The sequence below is a fragment of the Peromyscus leucopus genome, chromosome 9, assembly GCF_004664715.2.
Source record: "Peromyscus leucopus breed LL Stock chromosome 9, UCI_PerLeu_2.1, whole genome shotgun sequence".
NCBI classification, from domain to species: Eukaryota; Metazoa; Chordata; class Mammalia; order Rodentia; family Cricetidae; genus Peromyscus; species Peromyscus leucopus.
In genome coordinates this window covers 50,695,453-50,713,681 of record NC_051070.1, presented here as the reverse complement: position 1 = coordinate 50,713,681, position 18,229 = coordinate 50,695,453, and the positions used below count along the sequence as shown (strand labels likewise).

The 18,229-nt window shown below is 37.1% G+C and overlaps 1 protein-coding gene across 3 annotated transcripts in view; it reads right to left on the bottom strand.

Moving 5' to 3' along the window:
- Window positions 1-18,229, bottom strand: part of Fndc3a (fibronectin type III domain containing 3A) — a 150,384-nt gene that overhangs the window by 98,392 nt on the left and 33,763 nt on the right. For all 3 annotated transcript variants that reach the window (XM_037208395.1, XM_028877631.2, XM_028877630.2), the window contains exon 3: window positions 589-664. In XM_037208395.1, coding sequence (XP_037064290.1) covers window positions 589-664 — 76 coding nt within the window. The remainder of the gene's footprint in view (window positions 1-588; window positions 665-18,229) is intronic.

Genomic DNA, 18,229 nt, shown 5'->3' with positions numbered 1-18,229 from the left:
GGTTTGAGATGTAGTTAACAAGCAGACATAAAAGCCTGGGTGCAGGTGGGTGGGGGGTGGGGGTGGTAATATTGTGTTTCTGGGTAGTGATGGCACACGCCTTTCATCTCAGCACTCAGGAGGCAGAGACAGGCGGATCTCTGTGAATTTAAGGCCAGCCTGGTCTACAGTATAAGTCAAGAACAGCTAGGACTATCCAAGGAAACCCTGTCTCTAAGATTAAAAGAGGGGAAAAAAAAAAAAAAAAAAAAAAAAAAAAACAGCTGAGGGAATCAACCCTAAAGGGGAGTAAAAATAAGATCAGAAAGCAGAACTGAACTTTTAAAGACTGAAGGACCTGGCTAGATTCACTTACACTTTTTGATTTAAAAAAAAATGAACACAAAAGAATTTTATATTCAGACCAATCAGGAAATGAGAAAGAGGGAGGGTGTAATTAGAATTCTACTGCAATTGTTACATGACTAAGGACTCAGTTTGTGAAGGTGACAAAGGGAAAAACCACAAGCATATGCACTGGTACCTACCAGAAAAACAAACTGTGGACTTGCTTTTTTGTTATAAAATGTAGCAAATTCCTCTTCTTACCTGTGATGCACTGAAACTGTCCATCTTCTCTTCTTATTGTAAATGCTTCCCCTGGGTTAACCTGGACCAGGATAACCTTGAAACAATGGAAAAAGAATTAACTAAAACTATAAAGGAGCAAATCAGTATATAAAACTATGGAGCTAGTAAGCGAACAGATGTGAGCTATTTAACCTTAGAAAATTACAGATGATACATGTTTGTTTTATCTTTCAAGGGGTCACAATAAGGCCAGAAAGAAAGAAACCAAAAATAATCTAATGGCAAATTTACTCAGTCACAAAGATGGAGTCAGACCTCACAGTTTGTGGATTACACATTGGGGTGTATAATACTTAGCACAGCACAGTACTTAGGAGTTGATAAACTGGTGAGTAGATCATGTGCAGTGCATACTTGAATCAGGGTGAAATCTTAAGTTATATGTGAAAGTGTAAATTTAATTCCACAATTTATAAGTAAAATATATACTACTTTTATGACATTTGAATCTTGATAAAACATAAAACTGGAAAAATGAAGTCTACGGTCCAAAATACAATCAGGATTATGATAAAATTCTTAGTCTTGCTATCTGACTGATAGCAAAGACTGATTTATCTCCTAAATTCTACCTGAGACAGTGTAAGATTCTAAAAGAGCTTCATGTTTTACTACTCAACTATCCAAACAAGTGACTGCCTCACTATGTCACCAATTACTTAGCCTTCCCTTAGACGAGGAAGTTTGTAGTCCACAATTTTCCCATTACTGTAGACAGTAGAGAAGTGAGCACCTCATGTATGTGGTCTCTTCCCCTCTGGTTAGCTTGATTTCCTTATGACAGAGACCTAGAAAACAAATTCTACTGCCTGCTACTTTATTACCTTTAAAGGACTTTCTCTAGCAGTCTATAAGAACATCCTTTCACTGCGTTCTGAGATTCCCAAAGATTATAGTTTTATAAACTCTGATGCCTTGACAGATTTAATTTGCATGTTTTCAGTGCCAGAATGAAACAAAGGCTTTTGCACATGATGGACAAGCAATCTACCACTGAATAACATGTCCTCAGTGAAAACTTCACTTCTTTGATTATCATGCCTGTGTTTTATACTAACTCTTTTATAAAATGCCTGGTTATATCACCTTACCATTTACTTTCCGGGCTTTCAAGTGTTCCTAGAAATTTGTATAAATGCTTTACATATTAAGAATATTATATCTTACTATATTATGTTGTAAACACGTTCTCACCTTGTTTTCTCCTTTTACCTTGCTAGAATTATTTTCATATCCCCACTGTTGCCTTTTCCCTTTGTGGTATTTAATCTAATTTAAAACTTTCCTCGTTTCCATATTTAATTTCTCTTATGGTTGTGTGGTCTAGTGACAAGACCCACTAGCTAGGTGCAGTTATCAAGCACTTAAAATGTGCTTTTATATAGGTGTGCTAGAGGTAAAATATATACTAGATTTCAAAAGCAGCTAGTATATATATATATATATATATATATATATATATATATATATATATATATAAACTAACAGTGTAATACATCATTAGCAGCTTTTATGTTTATTTCACATTGACAAAGTATTCAGGACATACTGTGCAAAAATACTATAATTAATTTTGCCTGTTTGAATTTTTAAGGTGGCAATTAAATTTTTTTACATCGGTTGCATTATAATTCTACTGGACAATCTTTCCAGAGGATGTACAAATACTAGTTTCTGATTCAATTAGACTAGCTGCTTCATGTTCCTGTCATAACAGGCTGTGTCCATTCAATGTGTAATTGTCCAGAGGACATTTGTGTGATAGTCTGGCAAAGAATCTGCCTTCATTGTTCCCATATCCTGGGAACTTAAGTGAGGCTGAATTAAAAAGTAATGGACTGACTTATTTGGCAGGGAAGTTTCAAGGCAGAATAGCATTCAGGCTGCTCTCTGCTCTTACCCAGGCCTGCAACAAGAAAGGGCAAAAAGATGAAAACTGAAGTTTGGAGAAGCAATGGGCGTGGTCAAGTTTAAGCTGCACACAAACATCTGTAACTGTTAGAGACCAGCACCACTGCAGGGACCCCGACCCACTGAAGGGCCTGTGAAAATACAAACTGATTTTAAATGAGTGAACTCAGACTGAGAACGGCACTGAATGGGGTCCCCTGCTCACAAACAGCACCCTAGGTATTCCCAAGGTCAGCAAACAGAGGTTGCTGCAGTTGTGGTCCAAAGGGAGCAGGTAACAGCTCCGGCTAACAACAGAAATGGCAACAATGTCCACAAAGTGCTGGTTTTGCAGGCACAAAAGATGCAAAGGGTCCTGGAGGCTTTAGACAAGGTTTCAGAAAGCCACTAGACTGGACAATGTGTACCAGAGCTACATTTTCTGTAAGGAGGCCACTGTATGAAGAAAGGAAAATGAAGCCCAAGTTCAATTAAGATCAGGACTTTGGATATGCCAGGACCATAGGATGCTTGCCAAGGAAAGTTACAAGGCATGGAGCGAGCTGGCTGCACATGCTGCAGGTACCAGAGAGAGGGGAATCGGGTTAGGGTTACGAAGCCCTTAGAATCAACCCCAAGGTGATTCTATCATGGACTTCAGGTGCCTACCATGAACTTAGAGGGTTCAGTTTCTGCTCTACTAGGTTTCAGTTTTCGTCTAATCCAGCAGTTCTCAATCTATGGGTCACTACCCCTTTGGGGGTCAAACGACTCTTTCACAGAAGTTGCCTAAGACCATCAGAAAACAGAGATATTTACATTACAATTCATAACAGTAGTAAAATTAGTTATGAAGTAGCAACAAAAATAACTTGATGGTTGGGGTTACTACAACCCAAGGGACTGTATTAAAGGGTCGCAGCATTGGGAAGGTCGAGAACCACTGATTTAATCTGTGCTAGTGATGCCTCCCTTTCTTCCTTTGAAAACAGAAATGTTTGCTCTACGCCATTGTATACTGGAAGTATGTAACTGTTTATCTTAGGAGCTCACAGCTAAGAGACTGCTCCAGTGTTAGAAAAGACTCTGAACTTGTGAACTGTACTGGGATTATTAAAGAATTTGGAGACTTTTAACAATGGACTAAACGCAAGTTGCTTTATGAGATGAACATTAGACTTTAGGAACCAGAAGTGGAATGTTATGCTATAAAGTATTACATATTTGGTTGTCAACTTGTGATGGTAATCTATGATCTGATCATCAACTTGGTAAGATTTAGAATCACATGGGCACTCCCCTCTAGTTTTGTGCCTAGCAGTTTCCAGGAAGGATTAACCGAGGATGGCGGACCCACCCTGAATGTGGGTGGCACCATCCTCTCAGTGCACACCTTACACAGGTGCACTAGCATCTCTCCCTGGGGAAACAATGTGACCAGATGTTTCATACTTTTGCTATAACTTCCCTACCATGATACAATAAACCCTCAAGTGTCAGCCAAAATGGACCATTTCTTCCTTAAATCGCCTTTGTTGGGTATGCTGTCACACAAACCAGAACAGTAACTAATACACTGGCATTAGCCAAGGAACCAAACAGGCAAGAGGGGAACCAGAGAACTCAAAGCAGTCTAAAACTACTGTTGGCTTCCCACATTGTTTTGAACGTTAATTCAGAGTCACAAATGAATATTGCTGCTACTGTATTTTATTGTGTCTAGCTTAAAAATATCATGTAGAACCAGAATTTGGCTACAAATGATGCTGTTTTAATACTCTAAAAAATGAATATTTTATATGATTTCCAAATAATTTGGCATTTTCCTACTTATCCGCACAGGCCTGCAACTCTGAACTACAAATTCTCTTAGGTCAAAGAATGGTGTCACTACAACAATTAGCACAACACACTGCTGAGCACAGTGGCACACTCCTATGATCTCAGCATTCAGGAGGCTGAGGCAGGCTGTGTGCTCAAGGCTAGCCTGAGCTGCAGAGTAAGCCACTTGGTGAAGGCACATCACAAAAGAAAAGAAAAATCCACTTATCTATAAGTTAGGACACAGTGAGAACACATACTATAAATGAAGTACCTACCCCTTATCTTCTTTCAAGTTTAATTCCTGGTTAATAGTACTGTTATGTTTATTAGATACACAGAAATACTTGCTGCTGCTTCTACTACAAATCATTTTTTAGCATAAGCTAGCTAGATCTTACTGTACTTTATTCATTCAACAAAAATTTACTATTCCAAAAGAAAATTTATCTTATTCTAGAGGGATATAAACATGGGGGGAAAAAAACAGAAACAAAAAACCAGGATGAATCCATAGTGGAATTTCTACTCTAGAGGGAGATACTGGCAACAACAACAACTACCACCCCCAAACCTTCCCTACCACCACCACAACCAAAACAGCTAAGTATAGGAATATGAAGAAGGGTGGTTATATTGGTGATCTCCAATGAAACTCACCTGTTAGTATTACACCCTGTGTAGTCTTCAGGACCAAATCCAGGGTTGGTCATGTTATCATATGTAGACACTGGGCTTTGAGCCTACTAAAAATTCCTTTGTCTGAAGACCCAAAAGTAAGAAAGAGAGTGCCTGACTACCCCACTGCAGATTTCCAGCCCAACATAGTTCTCTAGGTGACTGCAGGCCTAGCATACCTCTAGGAGGAAGCAGTAGAGAAACTGTCCTGCTGATTCCTGAGCAGGAAGCAGATATGGGAACAAAGAAATGGTTGTTGATTTGAGACATCTAGTTAGGAGTTGGCTTACTACACAGTCAAGGACAACTGAATGTATACTTGAAAAGAATGATGACTTTTTTAGTTATCTTTCACAGCAGCATGCATTATCCACTTATGAATATATTTCTTTATGTTTATCAGAAATTTCTAGTTCTTCTTCCATAAACTACTTCTGACTGCCCTTTGCCTGTCTTGCAGATGGGTTACTGGGTTTTTCTAGTGCTTGGCAAGAGCTCACTGTTTGGAAAGGAAATTTATTTTCTTTGGGTTTTTAAAATAAAAACAATTTTTCTTGATACACTAGAGTTTTATATGTTTCTGTAAAGAAATTATCATAGCATATTTTTCTCTGTATAGCTGCTGGGTTTCCTTTTGTGCTGTGAAAGATTTTCTACTGCATAAATATTTTTAAAAAATCCATGTTTTTTAGTACATCTATGGTTTCTTCTCTTTTAAAAAATATTTAAAATTCTGCCCAAAACAAATTAAACATTTGGATTTAATGTGAGAAAACATCAGCTAATTATGTGAACAACCTGTCAAAACAATCATTCTATTCTCCCATAATGCCTAAAAATGTAAGTGTATTACTGAACAGTAAGTGTTCATACATACTTGTAGCTGGAGTTATCTCCAGTTCTGCCTGGGCCTGCAGTTACTCAGACCCAAGTAAACACACAAAGACTTACATTACTTATAAACTGTTTGACCATGGCAGGCTTCTTGCTGTCTAGTTCTTATATCTTAAATTAATCCATTTCTATTAATCTGTAAGTTGCCACATGGCTAGTGGCTTACCCGTACTTTATATCTTGCTTCTCATGGTGGTGGCTGGCAGCATCTCCTGATTCAGCCTTCCACTTCTAAGAATTCTCCTCTCTTCTTGTCCTGCCTGTACTTCCTGCCTGGCTACTGGCCAATCAGCACTTTATTTATTAACCAATCAGAGCAGCACATTCACAGCATACACAAAGACATCCCCAGCACATACTAAAGCAAACTGTGTTGATTATCTATGATATATTGATTATATTGTGGAGTTTTATAAAATATGAGTAATTTCTATACTACAGTTATTCAACATAAAACTAACAAAGAGAAATAAAACTAAGAAAATCAAACATGACACACTGGAACTAATGATACCCTAATAATAATAGAAAAAGAAAAAATCCTATTAGAAATGCTAACATAAAAACAAGGAAGTTTGTTTATTTAAAAACCAATTATTAAAGATCTACTCTATGGCATGTTGTGGGATATTTGTACACTGTGTGAAGGTGTATTGCTGTGATTGCTGTAATAAAAAGCTGAATGGCCAATAGCTAGGCAGGAGGTATAGGCTGGACTCTGGGCAGAAAGGAAAAGGAGGAGAAGGAATCTAGGCACAGAGATGCAAGAAGACATGGAGGAAGCAGGATGGGTGGTACATGACAGAACATATGTTAATAGAAATGGGTTAATTTACGTTGTAATAGCTAGTTAAAAACAAGCCTAAGCTAAGGCCAAGCCTTCATAATTAATAAGTCTCCATGTCGTTATTGTAGGCTGGCAGTCCCGACGAAAAAGTACTGCTACAGTGGCACACACTCTTGTGAGTACTATGAACAAGAGAAAACAAATCTCAGACCAAGGCTCTGAGGAGTTCACAGTCTGTAAAGGAGAGAAGTACTTGGCCACCCAACTTTGAGGTATAATGAGTGAGAGGATAGGGATCAAACAATGTGTAGTAGGTAACCATCCAGAACAATCATTACAGGATGTCAGGAAGATCCTTAGAGGAGGTGATTAAAACAATTTGGAGAGTCACGTAGGCATTACCCTAGAAACCAGTACACAATCTGAGTCTGTGAATAGTTACAGTTTTCTTCTAAAAGTTTTTATAGTTTGAGCTATTTGGGATGCTTTAAGGAGAAAAAACATATAAGACTGTGGAGGTTATAATGGTGAAGAAAGCATGACAAGGAAAAGTAACATGGCAGCTACTGTTGAAGCTAGGAGAAGAGCAGTGGGAGAGATAAGATAAAAGAGGCAGGAACTGGGTTAGGAGACTCCCTTAGTATCAGGCTAAGCACAATCAATTAACCTTTAGGCAATGCTATCAAATAGAGGAAGCTCATAACCAAACTTCATCTTTATCCTGTTTCAAAACTTACAACACTCCAGAAAAACATACAAAAATAGTTTGTTGAACACCTGTGCTTTCTTCATCTAGCTTTGCCAAGAATTAACTCAGAACTATCTTTTTTTCTTTCTTTTCTTTTTCTTTTTTTTTTTTTTTTTTTTTTTTTTTTTTTTGCTAGACTTCTATGGAGTTACTGTTGGGTTGCTTGGCTTTAATATGGTATCCTCCTGTGGTGGTTTGAATAGGTATGGATCTATAGACTCATGTGTTTGAATGCTTGGCCAATAGGGAGTGGCACTATTAGGAGATAGGGCCTTGTTGGAGGAAATGTGTCTCTGTGGAAGCAGACTTTCAGGTCAAGCCATGCCCAGAATGATACACACTTCCTATTGCCTGTGGATCAAGATATAGAACTCTCGGCCCCCTCTCCAGCACCCTGTCTGTCTGCATTCCACCATATCCTTCGATGATGATAATGGACTAAACTTCTGAAAGTGTAAGCCACCCCAATTAAATGTTTTCCTTTATAAGAGTTGCTGGGGTCATGGTGTCTCTTCATAGCAATAGAAACCCTTTCTAAGATAACTTTTATGCTAATATTTCTTTGTATAAATATAGCATAATTTATTTAAATCCTTGTTTGGACTGTATCTGCCTTTTAGCTATTGAGAACAGTGCTGCTGTTTACTTGAGTATGTACCTGTATAGCAAGCTTTCTTGTCAAACTATCTTTGGACTGCCAGCCCGCAAATAATGACCTGGAGACTTACTATCACTTATGAAAGCTTGGCCTTAGTTTAGGCTTTTTCTCAACTAGCTGTTATAACTTAATTAACCCATCATTTTTGAATCTACATTCTACCATGTGGCTCAGTTACTTCTTAATATGGCACATCTGACTTGCTCCAAGTCTCCTGAGGAAATTGCACTCCTAGATTCCTCCTCCAATTTTCTCTCTCTTTGCTAGAAGTCCCACATATGGCTCTGGCCTCGCTGTTGGCCATTTAGCTTTTTATTACACCAGTCACAGCAATACACCTCCACACAGTGTACAGATATCCCACATTTCCTTTTTTGTCTAAATAAAAAGGAAAGGGTTTATCTATAACACAGTAAAACTATATATAATAAGAAAAATTATCAAGTAAGAATTACATTTACAATGTCCAGTATTTGGCAATTTTGGAGAAATACTCTATTATTTATCCTATCTTGATGAATCTAAAGTTTTACACTTAAACCACTTTCTATCAAAACTTGCATTACCATCCTAAAAATATTTTTAGATCTCAAAACATTTTCTTGGACAAACAACTTAAGCTTTTATGTCTCTTTACCTTAAACACTTTGCATCTCTTTTGTGAGTTTCTTTTCTGAATTTGGTTAACAACAATAACAAAAAAACAGTATAACTATCTAGTCTTCAACCCCCATCAGAGAACCAAGAAAGATAAAATATTACTAGAATAAACCAAAGGGCAGAGCAAACAACTTCCCAAACTATAGAAATGGCAGAAACAGCTGGCTGCCTAGACAGTCACCAAAGGTTCCTCTGCAATGCTGGGGTATCCATCTTTGGCCTACAGGCCTAGAATGTCTGACAGACTTTTTTGTGATGCAGGAAATTTTGAAGTACTGTCCTACCTGGTCTTGGCAAAGTTCAGCAGTTAACCTCTTATGTGTCCTGCTTGTCCAATTTTGATAGCATATTATCAGCAGCCAAGGCAAGGGCAGTTTCTTGCCCAGTGTCTAGCTTTGCCACAATGAAAGCAAACTCCACATGGAGGTTCTTTATGCCCATCTGTGGTAATATATTGTTTACCCTAATAAAATTTGCCTGAAGATTAGAGAACAGAACAAGCCAGTAGATTAAACATAGATTCCAGTCAGTGGTGGCACACACCTTTAATCCTAGCACTTGGGAGGCAGAGATCCATCTGGATCTCTGTGAATTCAAAGCCCCCCTGAACTACATGAGATTGACTCAGTCTTAGAGAAAAAACAGAGCCAGGCAATGGTGGCATATACCTTTAATCCCAGTACTGGGAGGCACATATACCTTTAGTGCCAGGAAGTGATGGCTGGGCAGAAAAAGGTATACAAGGCATGAAGAGACAGGAACTAAAGGCTTTTCAGCAGAAGTGTTCCTTTCAGCTAGAGGCTTTTTTAGCTGGAGCCTTTCAGGTGAAGATTTAGAGGATTTCAGTCAAAGGATTTGTGGGATTGGTTTGGTGAGACACAGCAGTGGCTTGTTCCTTTGTCCCTCTGATCTTTCAGTATTTACCCCAATATCTGGTACTGGGATTTTTATTATAAGACCATTTAGATTTCATGCAATATCGGGCACCCTAAAAGACTAGCAATTAAGCAATTTGTGTTACACCCATCATCCTTTTTTGAAGTAAATTGGTGGTGCTAGGAGCAGATGTGTCTCACTGTCATGAAAAGCTTTATGTTATTAAAACATCTTAAATACCATATTCTATGGGTCTTTGATGTGTCTGAAGACCATCTATCTATTTAAAATATATCTCTGACCTTAAAAACATACCTAACGTGCCTATAAGTTTGACTGTTATAGATGACTAAGAGCCTATATGTCTTTATTATCCTAAGTAGCTTTGAAGCACTAGAATTTTACATTGCATTTTTAAATGAGCTGCATAGGTACAATGCCTTAAACAAGAGTAGAAACATATATACAGTATAACAAAAATAACCTTACATTTTTATCAATATACAAAAATCCATACCAATGTAAAATATTTAAGATTAGTATTTGTTCTTTTTTAATTCAAAAGTAGATCCAATAATCTACCCTTTCATTCTACCATTCCTATATCTCTCCTTTTCTTTTAGAAAAAAATCCCTGAATTTAACCTGCTGTGTTTGATTTTTTCTCCCTGACCATGACCAGTAACAACTTGCAACCAATCCCTGTAGACAATGATAAATATCCATAATCCACTGAACAACCAAAACCATCCACCCCACCTCTTAGCAATGTAGGCATTATGTCCTGTTGTCTGGGGGCAATGGCATCTTTAGGGGACCCTGAGAAACCTGGGATAACAGTCAAATTCGGGGAGAACTAGCTGTATACTTTTTGTTTATTCTGTGTGTAATGGGAAAGTGTAGAGTTTATCTTAAGTCTTGGCTGGATAGTCTGTGAGGCTGGACCATCTCAGCTAACAGCTTTGAAATTGTTCTGGATGCAGAATTTTGAGGAAACTACAACAAAGGCATTCTGGGAGGCTGGAACACTTGGGCTACTTGTCTTCACTGGTGTCTGGTCCTTGATTTTTACTTTATATTTTTTTCTGAAAACATAAACTTTTAAAGGCAACATATATATCTGTATTAACACAAGTATGGAATGTGCAGTGTGCATAAGCCAGTTAAAGATGGGGTTTTTTTTGTTTCTATGTGTGAGCAGGCAAAAGGCATATGTCAACTTTATACATTCTTTTGGACTGTATAACCAAACTATAATATAAATCTCTATCCACACCATATGAAAGAATAGCATGTAATAAGTCATGAGGACTCTGTGGCCAACAAGATTTATCATGTCTTATCTAGTCTCAGAGCTTAATTTTATGTTGGAGATAGAAATAAAATGGTTGTTGGCACACCTTATGCAATATCAAAATTGAATAATGGTATCAGATAAAATAACAGATGGGAATGAAGCTTGTGTATCATCCATTATCATGTGTAAATCAATACACGATTTAATTCTCTTGAAAAAAATAAATCATTCTGTACCATCATGTCCGTGCAAGTGTGGGGGTGTGCTCACACCATGGTCTTCATGTGGGAGTCGGAGGACAGCCTCAGGAGTTGGATCTCTCCTACCATGCTGGTGCCGAAAAGTGAACTCAGGTCATTAGGTCTGGTGGCATGTCTGTTTACCTGCTGAGCTATTGCCAACACTCACACATACTGTAATTCTCAAAATTGAGAAACCTAAGTCTCTAGATGAGGTTTTTTAAAAATATCCATTCCTAGACATACAAGGAGAAAAAAACCAAAACAAACAAACAAAAAAAAAAAAAAAAAAAACAAGGAGAAAACCATACAAGTACCAGAAGGAAATTCATCTGTCACTTTAAAAGGACAATAAAGTATGAGGCACTAATATCTGCAGAAAGTACTGACTGAGAAATTTAGACCCATTTCTATACTAACATTCAAAACAACAAAATGAAAAAGATTTAATGCAAAAGTTGAGAGTTTAGCACTAAACACAGCTAAGGACAAACAAGTAAATAAGAATAAAAACCCAGCACAGAAAAGCCAGGTGAATAGAAAAGAAAAACTACTAAAGCTGAAATGCAGCAGTGAAAAACAAACAGATCAGATTGTATGATTAAAAGTAGACTGAGATCAAATTCTTTAAAATTCCCCTTTCTGGTATGTGTTCTTGTTTGCTAGCTGAAGACTGAAGGCAAGTTCTCATGTATAGAATCAGGGACTCTCTCACTGAGCTATACTACTGACCCTATGGTAAATAATCTCAATACTTGATTAGTGAAACAAGCAGACAAAAAATATCAAGTAAATACAATGTGACAGCTATTCTTGGTTGTCAACTTGACTGCATCTGGAATTAGCTAAAACTCAAGTGGTTGGGTATATACCTGTGAGGGAATTTTTTATTAATTAAATCATTTGAAGCAAGAAGAACCATTTTTAATCCAGATTTTCAAAGGTGCAAAAACATATCTTTAATCCAGATATTTTGAGGTGGGAAGATCCACCTTTAATCTGGGCCACACTTTCTGCTGTTAGCCTATATAAAGGACATAGAAAGCTTGCTCTTTTGCCTGCTTGATCTTGCCTTGAAAGCAAGTCCATTCCCTCACTGGCATTGAAGCCTACTTCTTTAGGAGTCTGGCTGTACTGATGACCAGCTGAGACTTCAGCCCCATGGAACGAACAACTACTAGATTCATAGACCTTTCCTTAATAGACATCCATTGTTGGACTTGCTGAAACACAGCCTGTAAGGCATTCTAATAAATCCCCTTTATATATAAGTTCATTCTATAAGTTCTGCTCCTCTAGAGAACCCTGACTAATACATATAATATCTAAGTAATACTATTAATGAACTTGATTTAAAATCATGGCAGGAGTATTACAATAATTTATGGAATTATCCTGGAACCTCCCTAGAATTTTTATTAAAAGTAGGATGCAGAAAACACTGTATTATCAAAAGATACTTCAAGAATGATGGGAAACTAATACATTATATGTCCAACTCATAATTAAGCCAAAGAAAGTAAAAATAAGGAACAAAATAATAGCAGAAATAATGAATGAGGAAAGAGAAAAAATGGACAGTTATGACATTAGGAAAGGTACCAAAAGTAGTAAGATATCCAAGAAGGGGAAAATGCAAGCAGAAAAGTCGATTGTTCTACCTGGCAATTTCTATTTCCAAGATGCTCAATACATACATTTATGAAAATGTCAGAATGAAACCATTTATTATGTATAATTAATATATGCTAATAAAAATTTTAAGAGAATATTCATAACCCTTGGAGGAATTTAGTCACATAAATGGTTTTTAAAATAAGAACTTTAAATCTTTTTTCATCAAAGTTTTATTTATTGGAATATTAAATAATGGCTCTTCCAACATCTTCCCAAGACTGGCTCCTGTATTCTCTAAACAGTGTCTCCTCAGAGAGATCATATCTGATCACCAAACTGTAGGACACACTACCCTTTACAATCTTATTATCATACTGATTCTTCGTTTTTTACCTAGTACTCTTCATTATCTGAAATAATTTCCACAATCTTTTTGTTAATTTTACACTACAGTTATTAGAATGATTTGTTTATAAAACTCTGCACCTGACTCACAATATGTTAACAGATCTTTGTGCAATGAACAAAAGAGTGAACCATGAGTCCTAGGAAGTATACATAACTCATTCATTCACTAATTTACTAACTCTAACTCAAGTCAAGTTCTGCTCTAAATAATAGGTCAGAGCAGTAAGCACAAGAGACAAAAACATTGTCTTCATGATATGGTAAAGTAAGCTATAGGATTCAAGTTATTCCAGTTGGTAATACCAATCAGATATTATGTTTAAAAATAATTTGAATATACATAGTTAAAGTAAGTTAATACATAGATGTATGTGTGACTGAGAATCATCTTCACTTTTGCTACCCCTGAAGATCAAATGAGGGCTACAGTGGACAGGGTTCCTGCCTACACACTAAGCCTACACAGAGGTTCCTGCCTACACACTAAGCCTACACAGAGGTTCCTGCCTACACACTAAGCCTACACATAGGTCCTACCTACACACTAAGCCTACACATAGATCCTACCTACACACTAAGCCTACACGTAGGTCCTACCTACACACTAAGCCTACATATAGGTCCTACCTACACACTAAGCCTACATATAGGTCCTACCTACACACTAAGCCTACATATAGGTCCTACCTACACACTAAGCCTACCACAGAGGTTCCTGCCTATCTATACACTAAGCCTACATATAGGTCCTACCTACACACTAAGCCTACCACAGAGGTTCCTGCCTATCTATACACTAAGCCTACATATAGGTCCTACCTACACACTAAGCCTACACATAGGTTCCAGCCTACACACTAAGCCTACACATAGGTTTCTGGTAAATAATCGAAAGATTTTTGACAAGTCCCAAAATACAGTACTTATCTATCTTCAAATTATCTTTTTCACATTCCATTTTACATGGACTTTTCACAAACAGAATAGAATTTTCCATGATCTCATTATAAATAATAGCATGTGGTAAGCAGAGAGGGGGAAAAGAATGAGAAGAGATACAAGTGAAAGGCCAGTTATTTTATCTAGTCATTTTCTATCATTTTAAAAATTCAGACAAAATACGTCCTGAAAACTATTTTCAACATATTCATAAATAACACAGCATCTTAATACATATTATGTAATCTTTCACAGTCCATAAAAATATTCCATTAAATGGAACAAAACCAAGGGTCAGATTGATAGGGCTATAAATCTGGCCACTGTATGCACTAATGGAAAAAACACACAGACCATATATACATATATTACATATATATTAACTCAGAAAAATATTTCTAAGGTCTAATGCTCTTTAACTTCTTTAATACATAATAAAGATGCCTATTACAGCTTACAAGAGTCATGTAAGAGAACAGATTAAGAGAAAGAAATGAGTGTAACAAAATAAAAAGGCAGAATACCAGAAAAAGATGCTGAGTGATGAAGAAAGCATAAAGGGCAGAAGCACCAATACTATAGATCAGTAAACTGGAAACAGCACACAGCTGGGGAGCGCAGGAGCTAAGTGACCCAGCAGAGCTGCCAACCCAATACAGACTGCTTCTTAGCATAAACGGAAGGGATTATTTGTACTATTCAAAAGATAATTTTTCATTTTATGGAACCATCCAACAGTTTTCTTGGATAGTAAATTCCAATTTTTTTCATTCAATGTAAAAACTATTTTTAATCAGACACTTAAATGAGGTAAACCATAATGGATCTTTATTGTGAAGAGTATTGGATAGGATGCCACATTGGAATCTGAACTAATGAACAAAAGTACAGAGCTGAGATATTTGCACTTTGTCTATATAAACCTTAGTCAAACACCTATAAGGTATACTCATTTATTAACAACACTTGCATACATCTGATATCAACTGCCACTAAACAGCAACTGGTGTAACTATGAAAATATTCATTTTTTTAACAGCTGAGTAATACTCCATTGTATATAGGTACAACATTTTCTTTATCCATTCTTTGGTTGAGGGTATTTAGGTTGTTGCCAGGTTCTGGCTATTACAAATAATGCTATGAACATAGTTGAGCACGTGTCCTTGTGGTATGATTGAGCATACTTTGGGTATATGCCCAAGAGTAGTATTAGAGGATCTTGAGGTGGATTGATTTCCAATGTTCTGAGAAATCACCATACATATTTCCAAAGTGGCTGTAAAAGTTTGCACTCCCACTAACAGTGGAGGAGCATTCCCCTTGTTACACATCCTCTCCAACATCCAACAAGCTGTCATCAGTGTTTTTTATCTTAGCCATTCTGACAAGTCTAAGATGGTATCTCAGAGTCATTTTGATGTGCAGTTCCCTGATGACTAAGGATGTTGAACAATTCCTTAAATGTTTTTCAGCCATTTGAGATTCTTCTGTTGAGAATTCTCTGTTTAGCTCTGTATCCCATTTTTTAATTGGATTGTTTGGTATTTTGATGTCTAGTTTCTTGAGTTCTTTATGTATTTTGGAGATCAGCCCTCTGTCAGATGTGGGGTTGACACTCTGTAGGCTGTTGTTTTATCTTATTTACTATGTCCTTTGCCTTACAGAAGCTCCTCAGTTTCAGGGGGTCCCATTTATTAATTGTTGCTCTCAGTGTCTGTGCTACTGGTGTTATATTTAGGAAGAAGTCTCCTATGCCAATGCATTCAAGGCTACTTCCCACTTTCTCTTCTATCATGTTCAGTGTAACTGGATTTATGTTGAGATCTTGGACTTGAGTCCTGTGCATGGCAATACGTATAGATCTATTTGCAATCTTCTACATGTTGACATCCAGTTATTGAGCAGTAATTTTTTCTTACTGCTTTCATTACACCTAATCCTATAGGTGTAAAAAGAGAATGAGAAGCATAAACACTTCACACCTTCCCCACTCTATCACAGGGAAGGAAAGCGACCTTAAAGCCACACCCAGTCTCATTAATAATGTGATGTGTAGAGACTGAAGTCACTCTGCAGGGTGAGGAGCATGGCATCGTCCCCTGTCTGAACTCCAGGGAACAGTCTTTCTGTTAAAAATGTAATCACTGGAGAGTTAGTAGGTGGCAATTAGAAAACCATGCTAGATTTGTTACATAGAAGGCAAGTTATAACTAACTTCTAGTCCTAAGAGTCAATAACTGGTCCAGAACACAAACACAAATATTTTAAATTCTCTAAAGGAGAAATTTGGGGACAAAACAAAAGCCTTTAAAAATGTTTTTGAAGAAGGTCTTACTATAGCACAACCTGGCTTCAAACAGCAATCCTCCTCACTCAGCCCAAATGCTGGGATTATTAGCATGTTCTACACCCTATTTTTTAAAAAGTCCTTTGAAGTAATTTGTTTTGCATGGTTAACAAAAATGAAGTTCTGAATTTAGGAAGTAGTTTTGAGGTTCATATCTCTATACTCTAGTAACTGAAATTATTTATTTTGAGTGGTATCTACATAACTGTAAAATATTCAATGATTCATTAACTCCATAAGAATGTCTGTGATATTTTTGTTTTAAAAAAATCTAAACTTAAATTATTGAAAAAAATTTTAGTGCTTCTAGATGGCATAAATTATGAAGGTATAACTTATCTTTCTTCTCTCTACTTCAAGGAGTTCATGATTTGCATTCTTTACAGACATTAAGTTAGGTCTGAGGAGACTAAACAGTTTACATTTCTTATTTGAAACTCAGTAGGAAATTTAGTAAATAAGGCAAGAAAGTTGGTCCAGAATCAAAACATACATATCAATTTCTAGCCTTATAATGCACTTTCTTGGAGGCTCTGCTAGTCTGTTAGGGCCGTTGGATCGAAGACCACAAGGAATCTTGTCCCAGTCTGGAGGCCAGAAGCCTGAGATCAAGGTGAAGGTGGAGTTGTTCTGTTCTGGGGCTCTGCCTGCTCCCTGCTCTGTATGTAGCTGGGTCTTAATTCCCTCCTTTCTACAAGGAAACCAACCAAATTGCTTTAAGTCTTACCCTAGTGACATTACTCTTAATTTAATCACCTGTTTAAAAGAGCTTGTCGGTCCTCTAGTTTTCTATCTATCATCTCTGTTCTTTCCAATATAGTGTTCCGGTAAGCAATAGCCTCGCTTTTATACCCTGGCCCGTGAATTATTTATATATGATTCTCTAGCACAAACATTTAAGATCTGACTTTTGCTTACACTTTCCTGAATGGGGTGCTGAATGAGGACTTGGCTTTCTCCAAGAAAGCCCACTTGTCTATCAGACATCCTAAGCCAGAATTAAATCAGCCCCCCCCCCCCCCGGGACACTTCACATGGTATACTGTTCCTCTGTAACACTTGACACACCCAGCTGTTTACACACTGCCGTCCCAGTACAACGGACACTTCATAAACTTGTAGTGTTTGCTTTACAGTCAGAGGACCACAGGGACAGAGAGAAGCACTTCCTAAGGATAGTCCACCTTCATATGGCTAGGCGTGCCCTTTGGCTGCAACACCGGTTACTCCAGAGCTTCCAAGACAGAAACATCCTTCGTTGTGCTGTCAGACATGAAGGGCCCGTCTACTGTGGCTACAGAGCACTTGGAACGAGTTAGTGGAAACGAGGAATTCTAGACTTCCTAACATCAAAATTTTGTTTCTGACAGTTTTCCAGATTCACTCACCTGAAAAAAACTATAATTTTACTATGTCTAAATTTGAACTTATCTGAATTCTCTGAGAAATCAAGTTTGTGTACATTCGTTACACAAATTATACTGTCAACTCATAAGTCTGAATAATTTATACATTATTTATACTATTATATATTATTAGTGATTTATACAAGTCATTACCCTGACTTGGTCAGAGGAACTCTGAATCAGGCTTTATTGCATTTATCTAGATCCTATTATTCTGTTCATGGGCTAGATAATGTAATGTTTCATGTAAGTCCACAGACTAAGGTTTAAAAAAAATTAAGGAAAATTATCAAACTAATATAGTCTAAGGTGGATTTTAGTCCTATGAAAAA